Source organism: Oikopleura dioica, chromosome 2, assembly GCF_907165135.1.
Source record: "Oikopleura dioica chromosome 2, OKI2018_I68_1.0, whole genome shotgun sequence".
Taxonomy (NCBI): Eukaryota; Metazoa; Chordata; class Appendicularia; order Copelata; family Oikopleuridae; genus Oikopleura; species Oikopleura dioica.
Window position 1 is genome coordinate 14,783,117 of NC_137292.1, and position 22,722 is coordinate 14,805,838.

Genomic DNA, 22,722 nt, shown 5'->3' on the forward strand with positions numbered 1-22,722 from the left:
ACAGATTTTTAAAAAGTAGCTCAATTTTTGTACTTTTCAGGGATCGAGAATGGCGGGTCGGACACAGCTGGCTCCAACCTTTCGGGATATCCTCGATGATTCGATCACAAAAGTTGCGGAAGTCTACTGGGCTCCGTACAATCAAAACAAGAAGGAATTCGACGTGAAAGTCATCGAACTCATTTATCAAAATGATCTGCTCCACACACGTTTTAACATCAAGCGAACCATGCTTCTTGAGTTCTCACAGTACCTAGAACGATATCTCTGGCCTAACTACAAGCCAGAAACCTCCAACTATGCTTATGTAATGTCAATCGCTGTCATGGTCAATGAAAAGTTCCGTGAGGCCGTTCCCGCTTGGGATTGTTTCCAAGACAATCCGAAGATGTTTGGTCATTTCTTCGAGCAAGTGATGAAAATGTTGCTTGACAATCGAAATGTCTCTCTTCTGGAAAGAATGATCTTGATCATCTTCCTTGATCACGCGTTCAACTCTCTCGAAGTTGACTGCATCAGAGACGTTGTTCAGCAAACACTTCTATTATCCTCCTGGATCTCTTTGCACAAATCTCTACTGGATGAAAAGTTGAAGTCGAATGAAAAGCTGAAAAAATATTGGCGGGGCATCCAAAAGAAAGACAAAAAGCTTGACGAGATCGAACTCCAACGAGCGCATTTCTTCAGAACGTTCTTGAAGAGCCTCATCGAAAGCTATCTGCAGGTCCTTGAAGAGATCCCAGAAACTGGTGAAATCTCAAAAGATCACGTGTCGTACTGCGAAAGGTTCATGGAATTGATGGTTGACATGATTGCTCGGTTGCCCACTCGAAGATGGTTTCACTTGATTCTACAGTCGACGCATATGATCGCGCACTCTGATCTTTCAGCGCTTGCTCGTCGGCGCGAAGGTCTACTCTTCAATCAGCTCAAAGAGATGGTCAAGTTTTACGACACCTTCGAAGTCGATGACCTAAAAGGAACAGCACTCACTGATCGCGAAAACAACGCCATCCATTACGACAGAATTCACGCTCTTCAGAAAGAAATCTTCAAGCGTTTTCCAGCCGAGGATCACCCTGAACTGCGTCGATTCGCGTTGTCAAACGTAGGCAATGTTGATAAATCCGGACCACTTCGAAAGGCGCTTCAATTTATGCAAGAAGACGACCTTATCCATCTTGCTATCGGTCTCAATCTAATCCCAGAGTCAGTTGAAGAAGGTGAAATCGATCCTGTCTTTACGAAAGAGTTTTTGGTTCACTTGCTCGTCAACACTTACTCGCGGAGGCCACCAAAGCTCGACCAGTTCAACGCCCAGCCTCTCTACCCAACTGAAGATCTTCTTTGGGACGAAAACATAATGAACACCGAGTACTACACCGGTCTCCAGTGCCTCGCCCTCCCAAAACTTGGAATCCAGTTCCTTACCCTTCACGATTATTTGGTTCGAAACTACAATTTATTTCGTTTGGAGTCGACTTACGAGATTAGGCTTGAGATCGAAGATCAAATCGCTCGCATGAAGCCGTGGCGTGGTGATGATGGAGCCTGTGTGTTCGGTGGTTGGGCTCGAATGTGCCTCCCTCTTCAGACATTTTCGATTGTTGAAGTTGCCCGACCTCTTCTTGGTGAAGTGAGACCAAGATCTGTCCGAGCTGATATTGTGATTGATGTCGATCTCCGACGAGACATGCGAAATGAGTGGGAAGGTCTGAAAAAGCACGATATCATTTTCCTGATGACTATCCGACCCAAGCTGCCATACGGAACACCATTCGATCGAACAGTGAACTTCCTCCACCAATATGGCGTTGAATATGTCAGAGGAGCCGAAGTCGAAGGTTATCTCGACGAAGAAGGCCGAGTCATCGAAGACTGGATCGAAAAGCCTCATTTTGTTGGCAATCAGCGAACACTTCGAGTCTGGCTCGATACAAACCAGTACCACGCCGACATGACGAATACTCTTCAGAAAGGAAACGAAGATGTCTACAAGACATTCAACTTGATGTTCCGCCGAAAACCAAAAGAAAATAACTTCAAGGCTGTGCTTGAAACTATCCGTGACCTGATGAATACAAAATGCGTCGTCCCTAGCTGGATTCAGAATATCCTTCTTGGATACGGTGATCCTGCGATGGCTCATTACACGAGAATGGAAAATCAAAAGCGTACACTTGATTTTAGGGATACATTTTTGGATTGGCATCATCTCCGTGCTTCATTCCCAGACTACAAGGTTGAAATTGAAGGTGGCGAGGATCAACGTCATCAGTCACTTGATCCGCCGTACTTGCTCACATTCCCGCCTCAGAAGCCAGAGACCGATGACGAAGCTGTTACCATCTCTGTCAAGAGTTACACCAAGCCAAACAGAGGCCCTTATCCGCAATCTCAGCCGAAAACGAATTCCGTTCCTTTCACGCCAACTCAAATTGAAGCTATCCGCGCGGGAATGCAGCCAGGCCTCACGATGATCGTTGGTCCTCCAGGTACTGGAAAGACTGATGTCGCTGTTCAAATCATCTCAAACATCTACCACAACTTCCCTGACCAGCGAACGGTTATCGTCACTCATTCCAATCAGGCCTTGAATCAGCTTTTCGAAAAAATCATGCATTTGGATATTGATGAACGTCACTTGCTCCGTCTCGGCCATGGTGAAGAGATGTTGGAGACTGAGAAGGACTTCTCTCGATATGGAAGAGTTAACTACGTTCTCCAGCAGCGTCTTGCTCTATTGAAGGAGGTCAACAGAATGCAACAGAGCTTGGGAGTGCAGGGAGATGTCAGTTACACTTGTGAAACAGCTGGTCACTTTTACTTGTACCAAGTGCTTTCTCGCTGGGAGAAATTCGAAGATGACATCAAAAACTTCCAAGAAGCTGTCCTCGAAAAGAAGGAAGAGTTCTCAGGTAATTTATTATATTTGAGATATTTCAAATAATGGCTATTTTAGTATCCAAAATCGGCGATTCCTTCCCATTCCATGTGTTCTTTTCTAACGCTCCACAACCCCTGTTCAAGGGAGAAGACTGGGAAGAAGACATGGAGGTTGCAAATGGCTGCTGGTGGCACATCAAGAACATATTCGAACAACTCGAGGAGTTCCGAGCGTTTGAACTTCTCCGAACAGGCCTCGATCGAACTAGATACTTGCTAGTCAAAGAAGCTAAAATCATTGCCATGACTTGTACTCACGCCGCACTCAAAGTAATGTCTTTTTTTTCGCGCAATGATTCACTCTTTTTTAAGCGAAAAGAACTCGTCGATTTAGGTTTCAAGTTCGACAACATCATTATGGAAGAGTCGGCCCAGATCTTGGAAATCGAGACTTTCATCCCTCTCTTGTTACAGAACCCCGAAGACGGCTTCAATCGACTTAAACGATGGATTATGATTGGTGACCATCATCAGCTTCCACCTGTCATCAAAAATCAAGCGTTCCAAAAGTACTCAAATATGGAGCAATCCCTATTTACGCGATTTGTCCGTCTTGGTGTGCCGATTATTCAGTTGGATATGCAAGGTTAAGCTTATTATCCTGATAAAAATCGAATTAAATGTAATTATTAGGTCGTGCACGACCCACTATCTGTGAATTATACAATTGGCGATACGAAAAGCTGGGCAATTTGCCTCATACTTCCACTTGGCCCGAGTTTAGAAAGGCGAATGCCGGCCTTGTTTGGGACTATCAGGTAATTAATAATAAATAATGATCACGCATCTGCTGATACAGTTCCATTACCACTATCTTTAAGCTCATTGATGTTGGCGATTTCAACGGAGTGGGAGAATCCGAGCCTTCGCCATACTTCTATCAGAACTTGGCCGAAGCTGAATACATCGTCGCAACATTCATGTACATGCGACTTTGTGGGTATCCAGCTGAGAAGATCTCTATCCTGACCACTTACAACGGTCAGAAGCATCTCATCAGAGATGTCATCGAGAATCGATGTGCAAACAACCCAATGATCGGTATTGAGCATTTTCCCTTTCGTCCCTCTCAAAATAAATTATTCAGGGCGACCAGCGAAGGTCACAACTGTTGATCGCTTCCAAGGTCAGCAGAATGACTTCATTCTTCTTTCCCTCGTTAGAACAAAGACGGTTGGCCACATTCGAGATGTTCGACGACTTATCGTCGCCATGTCTCGTGCTCGTCTTGGTCTCTACATCTTCGGAAGAATCGGTCTGTTCCAGAACTGCTTCGAACTTGGACCCTCTCTTAGACTTCTTACGGCTAGGCCGACCAATCTCATGGTTGCACCAGGTAAATGAACAGTACTTACCGAACGTATTAGCTCATCTTTTTCTTCAGAGGAAATCTATCCAGCTGTCAGACCGTTCGGAAAAGCTCCAAAAGAAAGACCGATTTCCATCCCTGGTATGTCTGCGATGCACAAGTTGGTTTACAAGATGTACCTCGAGAAGATCGAAGCGATGGAGAAAGACAAAGATGAGATGCTCAAGTTGATCGCCGATCCGAACGACGAGTTCGAAGACGAAGGGGAGGAAGGAGACGAAGAAGCTGGCGAGGAAAACGGCGACACTAACATGGCAACTGGCGAAGCTGATGGTAGAAAGATACTATTTTGTGTTCGTATTCAACCCTTTTTAGAAGTCATCCAAAACGAGGTAGAAGAACCGATCCCAAAGAAGCACCAAAAACCTGCTGAAGCTGCCGAAACAGCTGAGAAAATGGATGAGAGTTAAATTACTCATCAAAAATAGGAAAATTATGAACTGCCCTTTTACACGACCCCTTCATACCCCTTTCTGCACACTGCCTCACTATTTCACTGTACTGATCTGATAAAAACTGATCCAGTGACTATTCATTCTTTCATTCTAACAGCGCGAGTTTTTGTTTTGCTCAAGGCTCGAACTGTTAGAGCGGGCTGTTTCAGGGGAAATGGGTTTGTCTGAAAACAATAAATAAACAAAAAACACAGTTTAGAATGAACGGACAATGAGGTTTCTTTAAAATGAACTAACTGCCAAAAAGACGTACAGTAGATTTGTCTTTATTTCTAATACTGCTATTATAATAATTTCAGAACTGTTATTTATGAGCTGTGACAATAAACTAAACTATTGATATATTTTCAAAGCCAAATAAGCGGGAAGCTTCCACTTCTTAGACTCTGAAGTAGAAAAATGTTAACCCTCCGATTTGCTGTCCGTATTGTACTATGTTGAATCATAAATTTGTCCTCGGCAAATAACGGCTCCGCTTCCCAAGATTTACGTTTAATGCTCCTTGCGCGATCGGGAACAACACTACGCAACTTTATGAGAACGGTGAAAGCAATAACGTACGACTCCTTCGGGGGCCCCGACGTGCTCAAAGTCGGCGAACGCGATCTTGGGGAGCTGCGGCCGAAAGATGTTAGAATTAAAGTAGCGTATTCTGCGCTCAACAGAGCAGATCTTTTGCAAGTCGCAGGTCGATATCCCAATCAGAAAGCACCACTTCCTCTTGGGCTTGAAGCAGCTGGGGAGATTGAGTCTGTAGGAGAGAATGTCGAGGGACTGAAAGTAGGGGATAGAGTAATGGCGCTGCTAAACGGCGGGGGCTATGCTGAGATGGTTGATGTCCCCTCTGGGATGTGTATGAAACTTCCTGAAGAAATTCCGACAGAAAAGGGGGCTGCTATTCCAGAAACATTTCTGTTTGGGTTCGAATTTCTAACTATTAAGTTATTTTTATCATCTTCTAATTTTATCGACTCGATCTTGAACCCTTTGTCTCGACAGCCTATCAGCTCCTGCACTGGGTGGGAACGACACAAGAGGGAGCTAAAGTGTTAATTCACGGCGCAGGCTCTGGTGTTGGGACGAGCGCGATTCAGCTCGCTAAACTGAACAAGAACAACATTTACGCGACTGCGGGTGCTGAGGTGAGTCGTTCAGATCTGAGGTCAGTCAGATACTGACCTGGTTCGAGCTGATAATCCCGCACCTTTCAGTCCAAATTGGAGAAAGCCACAGAGCTCGGGGCCGCGAAAACCCTCAATTACAAAGAGAATGATTTTGGAGAGCAGTGGGCCGCGGAGAAAATTGATGTCATTCTCGATTGCGTTGGGGGTGATTACTGGAAGAAAAACATGAAGGTTAAATTCATCGTAAAATATCTTATTGTGAAACTTGAATAGGTCCTTGGAATGGACGGTGTCGTTGTTCTGTATGGTCTTATGGGTGGAGTGAATGTGGATGGCCCTCTGCTGGCAATGATTTTGGGTAAATTTAAAAATCTTACAATATTTCGCACTCAATCAAAATGAAAATCGATGATTGTCCTCAATCTTCTGAGTTATTATCGCGGTAATCAACTTTTCTCCCTTAGGGAAACGAGCACAAATCAGAGGAACAACACTCATGAGTCGCTCAGAGGATTATAAGACGAAGTTAGGAAAGGGTGAATTTTGAAGAGGATGTTTGCTGAGGCAGTCTCGATAGATAACATTATAATCAGGATTTTTCCATATGAATATCACCCGTGAAAAGTTTGTGAATTTTGGAATGCAACGAACACCCATTTTGTCAACGGCTCCATCTCTCCCGTGATCGATTCTGTCTACGACATGACTAGGGTCTACGCGCAAAAAATGGGCTACCTCTTCCGCTTATTTTCACGGAAATCCAATTGTACCATATTTTAGAGCATCCCCGAATTAGTATAAATCGGTTTTAAAAAGAAAAAAAAATCGAGTTTTTCAACCCTTTTTCTCATGTCAAAGTTCCCAAATTCTGGTGTTTTTCAGTTTTTGGCACCGGAAGTGGGTCGCACCCCTATAAAGTACCCTTTTTTTTGTTCTCTGATAATAGCTTACCGTCTGTTGCATCTATATCAGCAAAAAAACTCGTATCGGGTACCTAGTGCAAGATGAGATTTTTAAGTCGGAAGTTCCTCCGGAAGCACTAAAAATGCCGAAATTCGCTCTACTTCTCTGAACTTGGGATTTCTTGAATGGATAACCCCTGCAACTTATCAGAATTGGTCTTACCAAGACTTATCTAACCGAACCAGGGCCCAACCAGCCGGTAACCGCGGCCCAACCAGCCGGTTTTCTTCAAGAATCATCGAGTGAACCATAATAATGTATGTTTTTTGAATATTGATCAATGGACGATCATTTTGCTCGGCCAGTAAATGGTCACTTATGGTCAACTTTGGTCTTGTTCGGCCGGAGGATCCCGGAGGACCTCCCTGGTGGAAGACCATCCGCTGGAAGACCAATATTCATAATATTCAATATATGGCCGCGCTCGGTCAGTATATGGCCACCTTTGGTCATCATTGGTCATGTTCGGCCGGAGGACCCCGGAGGACCTCCCTGGTGGAAGACCATTAGATGGAAGACCAAAATTAAATAATAAAATAAAATGCCTTGCTGGGCTAAAAATTGACAATTTAGGCAATTTTTGGTCACTTTATGCTGGAGGACCCCTGGAGGACCCCTTTTGTCGGATGACAATCAACTGGAAGACCAACCTTTAAAAAAAATAAAAATCAACCAAAGTCAATTCAGGTAGCGACGCCCATTTTTTTTAAATCAGTGTCAGGGCGAAGCCGACCCGAAGGGAAGGCCACGCTCGTTCATTCTTTTCAATCTGAGTCAGGGCGAAGCCGACCCGAAGGGAAGGCCACGCTCGTTCATTCTTTTCAATCAATGTCAGGGCGAAGCCGACCAGAAGGGAAGGCCAAGCTCGTTCATTCTTTTCAATCAATGTCAGGGCGAAGCCGACCCGAAGGGGAGGCCACGCCCGATTATTCTTTTCAATCAGTGTCAGGGCGAAGCCGACCCGAAGGGGAGGCCACGCCCGATTATTCTTTTCAATCGGTGTCAGGGAGAAGCCGACCCGAAGGGGAGGCCAAGCTCGTTCATTCTTTTCAATCAGTGTCAGGGCGAAGCCGACCCGAAGGGGAGGACACGCTCGTTCATTCTTTTAAATCAGAGTCAGGGCGAAGCCGACCCGAAAGGGAGGCCAGGCCCGATTATTCTTTTCGATCAGTGTCAGGGCGAAGCCGACCCGAAGGGGAGGCCATGCCCGATTTTTCTTTTCAGTCAGAGTCAGGGCGAAGCCGACCCGAAGGGGAGGCCACGCCCGTTTATTCTTTTCAATCGGTGTCAGGGCAAAGCCGACCCGAAGGGGAGGCCAAGCTCGATCATTCTTTTCAATCAGTGTCAGGGCGAAGCCGACCCGAAGGGGAGGACACGCTCGTTCATTCTTTACAATCAGAGTCAGGGCGAAGCCGACCCGAAGGGGAGGCCAGGCCCGATTATTCTTTTCGATCAGTGTCAGAGCGAAGCCGACCCGAACGGAAGGCCACACCTGATTATTCTTTTCAATAAGAGTTAGGGCGAAGCCGAACCGAAGAGAAGGCCACGCCCGATTCTTCTTTTAAATCAGTGTCAGGGCGAAGCCGACCAGAAGGGGAGGCCACGCCTGTTCATTCTTTAAATCAGGGTTTGGGCGAAGCCGACCGGAAGAGAATCTCATTTGATCCATCTTATTAAGTCTGAGGTAAAGCAAGGCTTGTCTCTAAAAATATTTCAAGTTCACGAATTTTTTTAGATTTTCCAAATAACTTCGTCTCCAAACTCATTCGGAAGGTTTCCTACGGATTCAATATTCGGGATTTAAGAGAGTTTAAAAATTCAACAAGACAAAAGCGCAACAGAAAACGGTCCTTTTTGCCCTGACTCTGACTGAGAAGGATGATCCAACATGGCCTCCTCTTTGGGTCAGCTCCGCCCTCCCTCTTATTAAAAAAAATAAACGAGCGTAGCCTCCCCTTCAGGTCGGCTTCGCCCTGACTCTGATTGAAAAGATTCATCGGATGTGGCCTCCTCTTCGGGTTGTCTTCGCCCTGTCACTGTTTAAAAAGAATAAACGGGCGTGGCCTTCCCTCCGGGTCGGCTTCGCCCTGACACTGATTTGAAAGAATCAATTGGGTAGGCCTCCCGTTCGGGCCTGCTACGCACTGACACTGATTTTAAAAATAAAACGGGCGTGGCCTCCCCTTCGGGTCGGCTTCGCCCTGACTCTTATTGGAAAAAATGAACGAACGTGGCCTCCTCTTCGGGTCGGCTCCGCCCTGACACTGATTGAAAAGAATAATCGGGCGCGGCCTCCCCTTTGGGTCGGCTTCGCCCTAACTCTTTTTAAAAAGAATGAACGAGCGTGGCCTCTCCTTCGGGTCGGCTTCGCCCTGACACTGATTTAAAAGAATAAACGGGCGTGGCCTCCCCTTCGGGTTGACTTCGCCCTGACTCAGATTGACAAGAATGAACGAGCGTGTCCCCTTTGTGTCGGCTCCGCCCTGACTCTTATTGAAAAGAATAATCGGGCCTGGCCTTTCCTCAGGGTCGGCTTCGCCCCGACACTGATTGAAAAGAATGAACAAACGTGTCCTCCCCTTCGAGTCGGCTTCGCCCTGACTCTGGTTGAAAAGAATGAACGAGCGTGGCCTCCCCTTCGGGTCGGCTTTGCCCTGACTCTGATTGAAAAGAATGAACGAGCTTGGCCTCCCCTTCGGGTCGGCTTCGCCCTGACACCGATTGAAAGAATGAACGGGCGTGGCCTCTCCTTCGGATCGGCTTCGCCCTGACTCTGATTTAAAAGAATAATCGGGCGTGGCCTCCCCTTCGGGTCGGCTTCGCCCTGACATTGATTGAAAAGATTGAACGAGCTTGGCCTTCCCTTCGGGTCGGTTTCGCCCTGACATTGATTGAAAAGAATGAACGAGCGTGGCCTTCCCTTCGGGTCGGCTTCGCCCTGACTCAGATTTAAAAGAATGAACGAGCGTGGCCTTCCCTTCGGGTCGGCTTCGCCCTGACACTGATTGAAAAGAATAATCGGGCCTGGCCTTTCCTCTGGGTCGGCTTCGCCCTGAGTCTTATTGAAAAGAATAAATGGGCGTGACCTCCCCTCCGGGTCGGCTTCGCCCTGACACTGATTTAAAAAAAATGGGCGTCGCTACCTGAATTGACTTTGGTTGATTTTTATTTTTTTTAAAGGTTGGTCTTCCAGTTGATTGTCATCCGACAAAAGGGGTCCTCCAGGGGTCCTCCAGCATAAAGTGACCAAAAATTGCCTAAATTGTCAATTTTTAGCCCAGCAAGGCATTTTATTTTATTATTTAATTTTGGTCTTCCATCTAATGGTCTTCCACCAGGGAGGTCCTCCGGGGTCCTCCGGCCGAACATGACCAATGATGACCAAAGGTGGCCATATACTGACCGAGCGCGGCCATATATTGAATATTATGAATATTGGTCTTCCAGCGGATGGTCTTCCACCAGGGAGGTCCTCCGGGATCCTCCGGCCGAACAAGACCAAAGTTGACCATAAGTGACCATTTACTGGCCGAGCAAAATGATCGTCCATTGATCAATATTCAAAAAACATACATTATTATGGTTCACTCGATGATTCTTGAAGAAAACCGGCTGGTTGGGCCGCGGTTACCGGCTGGTTGGGCCCTGGTTCGGTTAGATAAGTCTTGGTAAGACCAATTCTGATAAGTTGCAGGGGTTATCCATTCAAGAAATCCCAAGTTCAGAGAAGTAGAGCGAATTTCGGCATTTTTAGTGCTTCCGGAGGAACTTCCGACTTAAAAATCTCATCTTGCACTAGGTACCCGATACGAGTTTTTTTGCTGATATAGATGCAACAGACGGTAAGCTATTATCAGAGAACAAAAAAAAGGGTACTTTATAGGGGTGCGACCCACTTCCGGTGCCAAAAACTGAAAAACACCAGAATTTGGGAACTTTGACATGAGAAAAAGGGTTGAAAAACTCGATTTTTTTTTCTTTTTAAAACCGATTTATACTAATTCGGGGATGCTCTAAAATATGGTACAATTGGATTTCCGTGAAAATAAGCGGAAGAGGTAGCCCATTTTTTGCGCGTAGACCCTAGACATGACTGACGTTGCCAACGCCCACAAGTACATGGCGACGAACAAGAGCAACGGGAAGATTCTCCTGCGAATGAACCTTTGAGTAAAAAATTAATGAATTCTACGACCATTTTGCCATTGAGTTTCTCAGCACTTTCTGACACCACTGGCTTTAAATATTCATCCCCGATATACTCACTTTCGAAATCAACCAAGGCTCTCTCTGTAGATCGAAGGAACTCAGCTGAAATTTGAGACTCGCGATCGATTTTTAGGAAAATTTGCATTCTTTATTTTTTTTCGAATTTGATTTTCACAGAGATTATTTTTTAGAATGGCGTGGAGATCGCGACTAAAAGCTCTCGTCGCTCCAACGCTAGCTGCTGGCTCCGTTTTGACCCTCAGAGAGCAGTCCAGTTCCGAAGGTACCCCTTTCACCATTCCAAAGCAAGAAGTCCAAGCGAAGTCGAGGCGAGACAGAGATGAAGGTCGACAAAAAGTGAATTCAAAGCGTCGCCGTTTCGAGAATTTCGCCACGGTCCAAGTCAACGGGGAGCTTTTCATGACTCCTGCCGATTTCCTCGAGTCGGTAACAGAAGACAATCCTCGAAAATCCTCGTACAAGATTTCGTACTCAGTCGCGGAGATCGAAGCAAACCTGAAGCAGCACACCCCTGCTCGCAATAAAATCCAAAAAGGAGCGACCGACTTTTTCAGAAAGCTCGGAAAGAATGGAATCATTTCCTACAACGAGTATTTGTTCCTTCTTTGCATTATTACGAAACCGAAGCAAGGCTTCGAAGTGGCGTTTAAAATGTTTGACACAGATGGCAATCAGCTGATTGATTCCGACGAGTTCAAAGTCCTCGAAGACATATTCAGACAGTCGGCAGAAAACGCGACTAACCAGGTAGCGCTTTCGCCAGTCCGAGTTTAGCTAGAATTAGTTTTTCTTTGTGATAGAGATGGGATAGTAGAGCGTATTACGAAGAGGTAATAACAAAACATACCAATCGTCCAGCACGAAATCAAATCATTTCGTTGCACTATTGCATGAGAAAAAATTGTCAAAATCAAATCTGATCGAAAATCAAGAATCAAGTCCGAAAATAAGCATGATTGTCCTTAATATTTACCGTAAATATCATTTACAAATGTTTATCATACCAAAAACGGGGGTAACAATTCTTCTTTAGGAAACGATCAAAAACGATTTCGAAGGGACAACTCTTCGGTATCTTTTCTTCGGCCAGGATGGAAAGAAACAGATCAACCACGACTTATTCTACGCTTTCATGCACAACCTTCAGGTAGAAAAAATGAAAAGAGCGGCCTTTCTTTAATCTTTTTGGATAGGCGGAAGTATTGGAGCTAGAATTCAACGCTTTTGCTCGTGGAAAATGGGACATTACCGAGCTCGAATTCGCAGAAATGCTCCTTCGCTACACGGATCAGTGGGACATGGACCAGCAGCTCGAGCGCATTCAAGGCAGACTCAGCAACCAGGAAGGCATCAGCATGGAAGAGTTCAAATCTTTTTTCTTCTTTTTGAACAATTTGGAAGATTTCGCCACAGCGGTTCATTACTACGCGCTCGCTAACCAACCCATAGGCCCTGGTGAGAGAGCTTTTGTGAAATAAAAACTGGATTTTCTATTTTTCTAGAGGAATTCCACAGAGCAGTCAAGATCTCCACAGGCGAAGATCTGAGCGAAAATCTCGTCAATGTCGTTTACGCTATTTTTGATAAAGATGGCGACCGAAAGGTTTGTTTGTTTTTAGCCAAGAAAGGTTCACATGAATATCTTCTAGCTTTCGCATAAGGAATTTATCGGTGTCATGTCCGATCGACTCAGTCGACAGAACAAGGTAATCTCTCTTTAAGTCGGTGACTCTCTTTTCGACGGGTGAATATTATTGAATTTGGGGTTTTTGAAAATCGGTATGCTATCTTTTTATTATTTTAAAAGATTTGTGTGCAATTTACTCTCTTTTCTCCGCTTCTGTACAAATTTCGCTTTGATATGAAGGTAAAGAATTTGGTGAAGAACTGCTCGCTTACCCGCTTGCACGTGATTGTCGCATGAACTGTAATTGTGTTTTAGACTACTGACACCGCTGAGCTGACATATTTGGTAATTCCAAATCAATTCATTTATCACTTTCATTTTCCATTCCATTTTGAAAATATATCAATCGTATGCTACAGTAACTGCCGAGTAGAGTCACAACAGTTTCATATTCTTTTATAAAATATATGATTGATATATTGACCCAGCATCTGTTGAGGACCTCATCCCGTGACGAGGACTTGTAAAAGATAGTTGATTAGTCTAATTGACAATCCTCCTGTCTTCATCGCTTTTATGAGTTTAGTACTTTGAAACGTAGTCCATACGTTTTCAAAAATTTTGTTGAAAAAAGGCATGAACTTTCATCCTTGAATGTTGTCCGGTCGATGAAAAGTTCCTAGATTCTAGGAGGTTACTTTCTCGAAGTCCAATCGTACAGCTTTAACCGAGAAAATGCAATTATTGACAAATCAATTCCTTTTGAGATTACAAATTGCATAACAAAAAATAGAGTAGATCATAATTATATACTAAATATGCCCTTGTTTGTTTGTGAAACATTTCTGGTCCTCGCACGCTTCAAACTAATATCACCTCCCTAAAACCGCAAAAACGCTTCATTCTGCCGATTAGACCAAAAGTAAAGAGCGATCTTCTTGGGACACCTTGAGACACTGCTACACTCAAAAGCAAAAGAGCTACGAGTAAAACGCTCGCGACGACTCTGATACGGAAGCGGCTGTCCTGCAAGAATTTTGCTCGATCTCTAACTCTAGAATGCCAAGCCAAAATAACGAGAATCAAATTTTAAATTTGCGTGGTTTTATTTGTGATTTGAATGACGGAAAAGGCGCGACGCGGGGTTAAATAGCAGCGAGATTCGATCAGTGTTTTTGAGCAAGCGGTTGTTTTTGAAAAACAATTTTTCTATCGAAAACAAGGAAGAGAGCCCGCGGCTTCTTTTAGCGGTTTTTCTTGCGGGAAATCCTTTCGGATCGATTTCTTTTCGGAAGAGGAGCTGGTCGAACTTGCCAAGCAAGTTATTTTCAAAGGTTTCGGGAGCCGGCGCCGCGCGTGACGAGATAAAACGCAAATTAATTATTATTTTTTTTTTTATAATAAAAGCAGAAAATAATAACAGCCACTTAAACTTCTCACTATGTGACCGTAGAAGTGACTGTTAATTATGATTGAAATAAATAAAGGATGAGAAAAGTAAAAGAATATATACAAAATTTTAACAAATAAATTGAATAAAATTTGGTCAGGATTTTATAAAATAAATTTATCAAAATTGAAATCATAGAAGAAGCAAATTCCAAGGAACATACCCGGGGGAAGTTACTGTCGCGGTTCGCACCGTATCTTCTCTTACGGATGAGCTAGTTTGCGACAAGCGGACGCACTGACAGAGAGTTTGTCCGACCCCACGGCACCGAGATGATACGACGGTTTATCTGCTCGTTGGAGTTGTTGTTGTTGAAGAAGGTGTTGACGGCTGTTCTGTTGTAGACTTTGAATCGTATGTACTGTCAATAATCGAACTTTAAAATCGCAAAGCAATGATAAGAAATATCAATAAATAGATTAAACATGCGGTTTTGCGAATTGCATATTTTTGATGAATTGACGTCAGATCGCATTATGATGAGAGCATATGAGCATTCCAATGATAGAACGTATAGATCGTAAGGAGATGACATGATGATAAGACAATTTTGGGTCAATCTGGCTCGTTAAAACTGACCATCTTTTCATTTTAAGTAGAATATCGTGAAATGATTTTTGCAAATATGTCTGATCAATTTGGTGATACCAAGCTGACAAGACAAATTTAAACTAGCGTAGAACCGAATTGGCGTAAATATTTGGCCGTGAAATAAAAATTTTTTATTTGGCTTGAGGCGTTGTTCCCTAAGGATATCACTGTGACCTTCCATGGGTCCCAAACGAGCATCTTTATCGCCCATCTTTTTCATATTTCAGTTTCAAAGTCCGGAAGAAAAACAAGAACATTTTTACGCATTGGATGATTTGGAAATTTTTTAAGCAGTTCTGTTTCGATAGATGCCTGTAAAATTGTTTTTGAGCAGTTTCGAAATTTACAGGGTAAATCATAAAATGCGCATACAGTTTTTAGCTCGGGGACAGTTAGTTCGTACAACGTTCGCTCTTTTTGCACTCTAAAGACCGCAAAAAAAAAAGGAGTTGTCCGTTTCTCGATTTGCGCCAATTCGGATATTCTCTACGAATAGTTTCCTTCACTTTTATCTGAAGTTTTGCCCTTGATTCCTCAAGATCAAATTCCTGATTCATTTTAAAAAGAATGAATAAAAGAGAGTCTCTTGTTAATTCGTTCAGTTTGATAAATATACCATTTCCAACATAGGTCTCCTCTATGTCGTCTGTATTTTTCCATTTATCATTAAGATATTCGAAAAACTCAAGATCATGATTTTCCATTTTAATTAAAATTGACATGTTTTCCAAATTATTTTCAACTGTAAATTTAGCAATTTTACGCTCGACAACGGAATCATCAGATTTTTCCCTTCTACGTTTTATAGCAACTAGCGGATCAATTTCGGGCAATTTATCGTACGATGTCAAATTAACAGAGAGCTCAGAATCAGAACTTGATTTCTCGGAATCAAGCACAATGTCTGATCCATTTCCTACTTGATTCAAATCACGTTCTTGATTACCATTTATATTCGGTACTGGCATTTCTATCAAAAGAGTCGATGAGGATGAAAAATTTTCTGGTTCTGAAGAAGAACTAGACCGCTCCCGATAAGGTTCCGATTGTAAAGACTGATCTGACCTTTCGGAGGAGAAAGGTTCATGCGCTTTTTCCGATTCTTTTTCTGTGGGGGAATTTTCAGCAAACCGGCCGAGGGAATCCTTCGAAAAAAGACAGTTTTCGGAAAAAAATTCAAAAAACTCGAGATCGTTCTCTTGTGGCTTTGTCACAATCTTGGAGTATTTTTCAACATCATTATTCGTCTCTAAAATTGAATTTCGCTGAGAATAACTTTTCATATGTTCCGCATGTCGCCTAAATTCGTCCTTATCATTTTTAACAGCGTACCACAGACCACTCGGGGATTTAAACGTCACTTCATAAGGACCTAAAAACGGAGGAAATTTTTCGCGGAAATTTTTAATAAGAACTTTATCGCCTAAATTGTATTCTTTGAAACGGGGATTTTCAAATTTGGTCATTCTTTTTTGCTTTTCTTGTTCAATTTTCGCACGAATTTTCCCAAAGTCTACGTCGATTTTATCTCCGTATGTTCGCCAATAAGGGTCTTGAAAATGATGACTGCTTTTTATACCAGTTTCTACACAAAATGGGGTTGTTCCGAGTACTGTGTGTAAACTACTGTTTATTTCGTGAACAATTTCAAACAGAAAAATATCCCAATTCACCCAATTTGAACGAGCCCTGAGCCTGGCTTTTATGGTTCTATTGACGTTTTCAACTTGCCCGTTAGACTGGGGATGACGCGGGGGAATATAATGTACACCAATTTTATTTTCTTTCAAAAATTTTTCAATCAGAACGTGTTCCTTCGCGTTATCTAAAACCATATATTTTGGAAATTTTGGATTTCTAAATAATACGCTCCGGAATTTTTGCAGTAAATAATCCGATTTTTTGCACGATAGGGGCTCCGCGTAAACTTTTTTGCTAAAACCGTCAATAACCACCATTATATATTTATGACCAAAATCAGTTTCTTGAAGTGGGCCAATTAAATCAAAGTACAAAATTTCAAAAGGGCCGCTTGGTGTTTCAGATTTGCCTAAAGGAGGTTTGTTAGGCTGTAGATTTGGTTTTGAAATTTGACATTTGTGACATGATTTTATAAAGCTCGCGACTGTATTTTTTAATCCCGGCCAAAAATACTTTCTAGAAATTTTTTCGGTTGTAATATCGACTCCGAAATGAGAGTGATCATGATATTCGCTGCAAATTGTCTCTGTCAATGCCTCGGGGACGCAAAATCTTTTTTGATAGGCTGGAGAATTTATAGCTAGCTCACCAGACCCAAGGATTTCAAGGTCAGGTCTACGTAAAAAGAATGGGTAAAGCTCGCTTGGTGGGTTATTTGGCCATCTATCAATACTAACGAAACGTCTAACTTGTGATAATACTGGGTCAGATTTTTGAAACTCTACGAATGATTCAGGGGTAAATTTAATTTGATTGATCGAACAATTTAATGTATTACGACTAAGGCAATCACTTATTTTCATTTGATGAGTTTTCCTCTGTTCAATTCGAAATGAAAAGCCCTGAAGCTCCGTAAACCATCTTTGAATTTTTAAATTATTCGTCTTGAAGGATTGAGCGTATTTAACACAAGAGTTATCAGTAATCCAAAGAAAATCGACATAAGCAAGATAAGCCCTCCATCGTTCCATACATGTCTTCCCACTATAAAGCTCTTTTTCCAATGTCCCGTATTTCTGTTGTGCCGGCGTAAAATTAAGCGAGTGGTAAGCTATCGGTTGTAGGCAATTATGCGAATGATGGTGATTTTTATTTCGCTCCGCGCAAAGATAAAGAACTCCACCAAAACTATGATTAGATGCGTCTGTCTCGAGTACGAAAACACCGTCATTTAGTGGGGGGATTTTGAGCTCAAGAGCGTTATGGCAGATGATACTTTTGAGCTTTTCGAGTGAAATCGTCGCCTCTTTTGTCCAACAAAATGACCCTCTGTACGTTTTTGAAATTTCTACTCCCAGGGGTGCAAAATTTTTAATAAATTTTCTGTGCTGCGAAAGAAGTCCGAAAAGTGATTGTGCCTCCTCACGGTTTCTCGGAATAGACAGATTTTTAACCGCTTCGATCTTGTCCTGTGATGGCCGTATTCTCCCTTCAAAAATTTCAAAACCCAAAATGCATGCTTTTCGCTCAAAAAAACTCGCTTTGTCGATGTTAATCCGTAAATTATTTTGGTCTAAAATTTGAAATAATTTACGTAAATTGGCTAAATGTTCTTCTTCCGTTCTTGAATGGACCACTAAATCGTCAAGATAAGCGCAAATTTGAGTTTTCGGCGTGTCTCGTAAAATAACATCCATGCATTTTGCGAAATGAATAGGGGCATTTTTGAGACCCATTGGAAGCCTTTTCCAAGTAAATTGTCCGTCTTCAGTCGAAAAAGCTAGTTTTTCTCGCGATTTCTCATCTACGAGGCACTGATGAAATCCTTTTCGCAAATCAACACAAGAAAAAATAATGCTATTTTCTAAATATCCTAAAACGTCTTCAATTTGTTGCAACGGATGATGCTGCTGGAGCGTAAACGAATTTAATTTCCTGTAATCAATACATAATCTGAATGTACCATTCTTTTTCCTTACGAGTAACGCGGGGCTATTATAGGGTGAATTAATTCGCATTATCATGTCTTGCCCAAGGTAGGAGGTAGTAGTACCGGTCATTATTCCCCGCAAGGCATATGGCGTTCTGTACATATTGCTACAAATCGGGCGATCAGTCTCTAGTTCAATCGAAAATTTTTCAAGGTTCGAAACAGGCAAATTGTCGTCCTCGTCTTGAAATAAATGGGTGTATATAGCAAGAAGACCAAAAAGTACCGGCTTATTCTTTTTCGATATATTCCCTATTTTTAACCGCGAAAGAAGAAAATTAAGATCTTTTTTTGAGGGCTTGATTTGGGCGATCTCAGCTATTTCCGCTAGTTTCGCAAAGGCCGTGCCAGCAGGAATTCTAACTGTAGAATTCAGGGGATTTATAACAAGAATACGAAAGAATGGATTCTCGGGATCAACTCTCTGGAATGATTCTATTAACTCTAGCTTCGAATTTTTAAGCTGGCTTTCTTCTAAAAAAAGATTCATTGATCTGTTCAAATGAGGAATTTTCAAATCGATAATTTGCTCACTTTTGCCTCGAAATGTGTAAGTTTGCTCAGAAACGGCATAAAAACTGTCTTGCTCAATGTTATTAACTGTTGGGCTTTTTGATGCATTATTACATAAATTCGCCATTCGCTCTATAGGACCAGATTTAACTAGACGATTTCGATGAAGATTGATCATAATTTCATTAGATTTAAGTGCTTCCGAACCGAGAATTGCCTGACAATTGTCATTTACAATATAAAATCGCGATTTACCCCATTTTTCCGTTTTAACATGAAAATCACATTCGACAAAACCAAGAATTTCAATACTTCCTCCACCGTAATTTTTAGCAAAAATATCAGGGGCTTGAATTTTAACATTATCGGGAATAAATGATTTGGGCAAAAGGTTAAGTTGGGAGCCAGAATCGACGAGCATTTTTATTTTTTTTGAAAAAACTGTCATTTCTACAAAATATTGTAATCCAATGCGAAAAATTGAACAAGTCCTTGGAACTGGTGCCTGACCAGGGCTTTCAGTTCCATTTACTCGTTTTTTGAAGTTTCTTCTCCCTCGACCCGAGCAGCTCTGTAAATTCTATCGGGATTATCGGGGCAAGCTGTTTTCATGTGGCCTTTTTTCTGACAAAAATGACAGGTAATAAAGGGGCAATGCGATCTAAAATGAGTGTCTGTGTTACAAAATCCACAAAATCGTCGAGGCCTTGGCCGATCCGGGTTTGGCGCGCCCAAATTTCGACTTTGAAAATTCCGTTGCTGGTTATTTTGACGCGTCAAACTCTGATCGTTGCGGCGATCAACTTCTAATTTTGCAATTGTTGCCGTTAGTTTTTCAATTTGATCATGAAGCGCACTCGCCCGTTTTTCCGCCGCCTCTTCTGATTTTTTCTGTTCAATTTTCAATTGAGAAATTTGATCCTCAAAGGACATTGTCGATTTTGAAATTAAGTCGGAAGTCGACTGGAAAAACGAGCCAAGTTTCGCGTCAATTTCGATTTGGGCAATTTTGGGGATAGTCTCATTTCGTTTTCTTTTGTCAAGAAATTTGGATATTTCCTCGGGTGTTTTTTCAAGCATACACTGATCGCGAAGAAAATTCTGCAGTTCAGGCGTGAGCGATTTTCTAAATTGCGCGTCGATAATGTATTCTCTCGCGTCCGGTTTCTGCGTAATTTTCTCCGCGACAGTTTTAACACGTGACAAAAATATCTCGAATTTTTCATTGTTCTCGCTCTTTCGGGTGAGATTTTCCATTTTTTCTTTGTTTCGAAGGATCTTTTCCTCGGGCGATTCGTCGCCAAAAACAGACGTCAAAAAAGACAATTTTTCCTCAGCTGATTCAAATCCATAAAGATCTTCCCCGTATTCCCTAAGAAATTCCGGCTCGCATGAATTATAAACAAAAGAGCTTGAAAGGCGCGAAAATTGAGCCTCGAGGTCCTCTTTGTTTTCGGGTTTATTTTCCGCCAGAGATTTTTCAAAAATCCATTTTGCACGCTGTAATTTGTCTTTAATTGTAGAATTAATCAAATTGAATTCGAAATTTCTCATTCCTAATCTAATCATCTGATTTGGGGAAACCGAAAAAAGCGCATGACTCTTGTACAGTACCTCTTCAGGAGTTGGGGTCACCATGATACGGAAGCGGCTGTCCTGCAAGAATTTTGCTCGATCTCTAACTCTAGAATGCCAAGCCAAAATAACGAGAATCAAATTTTAAATTTGCGTGGTTTTATTTGTGATTTGAATGACGGAAAAAGGCGCGACGCGGGGTTAAATAGCAGCGAGATTCGATCAGTGTTTTTGAGCAAGCGGTTGTTTTTGAAAAACAATTTTTCTATCGAAAACAAGGAAGAGAGCCCGCGGCTTCTTTTAGCGGTTTTTCTTGCGGGAAATCCTTTCGGATCGATTTCTTTTCGGAAGAGGAGCTGGTCGAACTTGCCAAGCAAGTTATTTTCAAAGGTTTCGGGAGCCGGCGCCGCGCGTGACGAGATAAAACGCAAATTAATTATTATTTTTTTTTTTATAATAAAAGCAGAAAATAATAACAGCCACTTAAACTTCTCACTATGTGACCGTAGAAGTGACTGTTAATTATGATTGAAATAAATAAAGGATGAGAAAAGTAAAAGAATATATACAAAATTTTAACAAATAAATTGAATAAAATTTGGTCAGGATTTTATAAAATAAATTTATCAAAATTGAAATCATAGAAGAAGCAAATTCCAAGGAACATACCCGGGGGAAGTTACTGTCGCGGTTCGCACCGTATCTTCTCTTACGGATGAGCTAGTTTGCGACAAGCGGACGCACTGACAGAGAGTTTGTCCGACCCCACGGCACCGAGATGATACGACGGTTTATCTGCTCGTTGGAGTTGTTGTTGTTGAAGAAGGTGTTGACGGCTGTTCTGTTGTAGACTTTGAATCGTATGTACTGTCAATAATCGAACTTTAAAATCGCAAAGCAATGATAAGAAATATCAATAAATAGATTAAACATGCGGTTTTGCGAATTGCATATTTTTGATGAATTGACGTCAGATCGCATTATGATGAGAGCATATGAGCATTCCAATGATAGAACGTATAGATCGTAAGGAGATGACATGATGATAAGACAATTTTGGGTCAATCTGGCTCGTTAAAACTGACCATCTTTTCATTTTAAGTAGAATATCGTGAAATGATTTTTGCAAATATGTCTGATCAATTTGGTGATACCAAGCTGACAAGACAAATTTAAACTAGCGTAGAACCGAATTGGCGTAAATATTTGGCCGTGAAATAAAAATTTTTTATTTGGCTTGAGGCGTTGTTCCCTAAGGATATCAGACTCTTTATTTCTGCGCGATAAAGAGATGCCAAATCTGCTGATTAATTACAGACCTTCCTTACCTGCAACTATTCTACCTTTTCCATGTATTCCTGTCTTCAATTCAAATAATACACGTGATTTGTTTCGTATTTCTTTTTTATCGGTCTTTTTATCAAGTGATTTTCTACGATTATAGATTTATCACGGCAATTGACAACAAGTTTTCCTAAATTATCGATATTTATATTATAGAATCTATAGATAAACGCCCTTAAATAATCCCATTTTCATCTTGTCAAAATCTTTTATATTTTACAACACTCTTATTCTATAAAAATTATAGTCTAAGTAAAAGGGTAGGATTCTACTTTTTTCTTTTAATAGCGACAATCAATGCTTATCCCTAACCCAACCCTAACCCTGACCCTAACCCTTAAGTATTATCGAGCTCCAAAAGTTCCGGAAAGAAACATATTTTTGAAACTATAACATTCTCCGTAGTTCCGCCGAGCAAACACACTCAGAAGTAGCTTCGACATCTTCAAGCGATGTTATTTCCAGACCCTCGCCGAAAGTAAGTTTTGCGCGATGTCTATTTTTAGCGTCTTTAACACTAATTTTCTCTCATTCAATGTCATTTAACTTGCATTCTAGATGGCGACATTGGTAAGCAGTTTTACCACAATTGCACATTTTCAAGTCTAACCAGCACATTTTTGTCTTTTTGGTTTCTATTGAAGACTTGCACTAACGATCTCAGACAATTTTAGATAGAATTTGACTGCGCATTTAGTCGCAATAGTTGACATTTTTTACCTAGACCAAGACACGGCCGCCCAACGAATCTTATTCAAAACCCGCCAGGCATTTGTACCAGACGACTTCGAAATATTTCTAAAAGAAAAACTCGCCAAAAAAGACGCCTCACTCGCGGAAAACCAAAAACAAAATTAAAACAATCGATGAAATCCTCCCTTTTCTTTCTTCAATTCTCGCAATT

At 41.9% G+C, this 22,722-nt stretch overlaps 3 protein-coding genes across 6 annotated transcripts; all 3 read left to right on the plus strand.

The window, feature by feature from the left end:
• The first annotated feature begins 41 nt into the window (after positions 1-41).
• Positions 42-5,114, plus strand: LOC145696713 (RNA helicase aquarius-like). The gene is made up of 8 exons (XM_081773794.1): positions 42-2,918; positions 2,963-3,216; positions 3,259-3,532; positions 3,580-3,704; positions 3,768-3,987; positions 4,034-4,282; positions 4,331-4,588; positions 4,631-5,114. Exons 1-8 carry the CDS (start codon positions 50-52, stop codon positions 4,723-4,725), a joined length of 4,344 nt encoding a protein of 1,447 aa, XP_081629920.1. The 5' UTR covers positions 42-49; the 3' UTR covers positions 4,726-5,114.
• A 90-nt stretch (positions 5,115-5,204) lies between these two features.
• Positions 5,205-11,223, plus strand: LOC145696716 (quinone oxidoreductase PIG3-like). Of its 2 annotated transcripts, none has more exons than XM_081773799.1 (7): positions 5,205-5,684; positions 5,765-5,912; positions 5,982-6,125; positions 6,168-6,252; positions 6,359-6,422; positions 6,518-6,593; positions 10,944-11,223. In XM_081773799.1, the coding sequence occupies exons 1-7, from the start codon at positions 5,266-5,268 to the stop codon at positions 11,025-11,027; spliced, it is 1,020 nt and encodes a 339-aa protein (XP_081629925.1). In that variant the 5' UTR covers positions 5,205-5,265; the 3' UTR covers positions 11,028-11,223. The 2 variants fall into 2 exon arrangements, with proteins under 2 accessions (XP_081629925.1, XP_081629924.1); XM_081773798.1 differs by having other exon boundaries at positions 6,518-6,589; positions 10,940-11,223.
• Positions 11,224-11,250: 27 nt separating this feature from the next.
• On the plus strand, positions 11,251-22,691 carry LOC145700008 (calcium uptake protein 3, mitochondrial-like). 3 transcript variants are annotated; one of them, XM_081777272.1, is made up of 9 exons: positions 11,251-11,834; positions 11,888-11,917; positions 12,121-12,234; positions 12,281-12,542; positions 12,590-12,690; positions 12,737-12,793; positions 13,030-13,059; positions 13,630-13,716; positions 21,739-21,876. In XM_081777272.1, the coding sequence occupies exons 1-8, from the start codon at positions 11,259-11,261 to the stop codon at positions 13,702-13,704; spliced, it is 1,245 nt and encodes a 414-aa protein (XP_081633398.1). In that variant the 5' UTR covers positions 11,251-11,258; the 3' UTR covers positions 13,705-13,716; positions 21,739-21,876. The 3 variants fall into 3 exon arrangements, with proteins under 3 accessions (XP_081633398.1, XP_081633396.1, XP_081633397.1); XM_081777270.1 differs by lacking the exons at positions 13,030-13,059; positions 13,630-13,716; positions 21,739-21,876 and adding exons at positions 22,224-22,296; positions 22,543-22,691; XM_081777271.1 differs by lacking the exons at positions 11,888-11,917; positions 13,030-13,059; positions 13,630-13,716; positions 21,739-21,876 and adding exons at positions 22,224-22,296; positions 22,543-22,691.
• Positions 22,692-22,722: the final 31 nt, after the last annotated feature.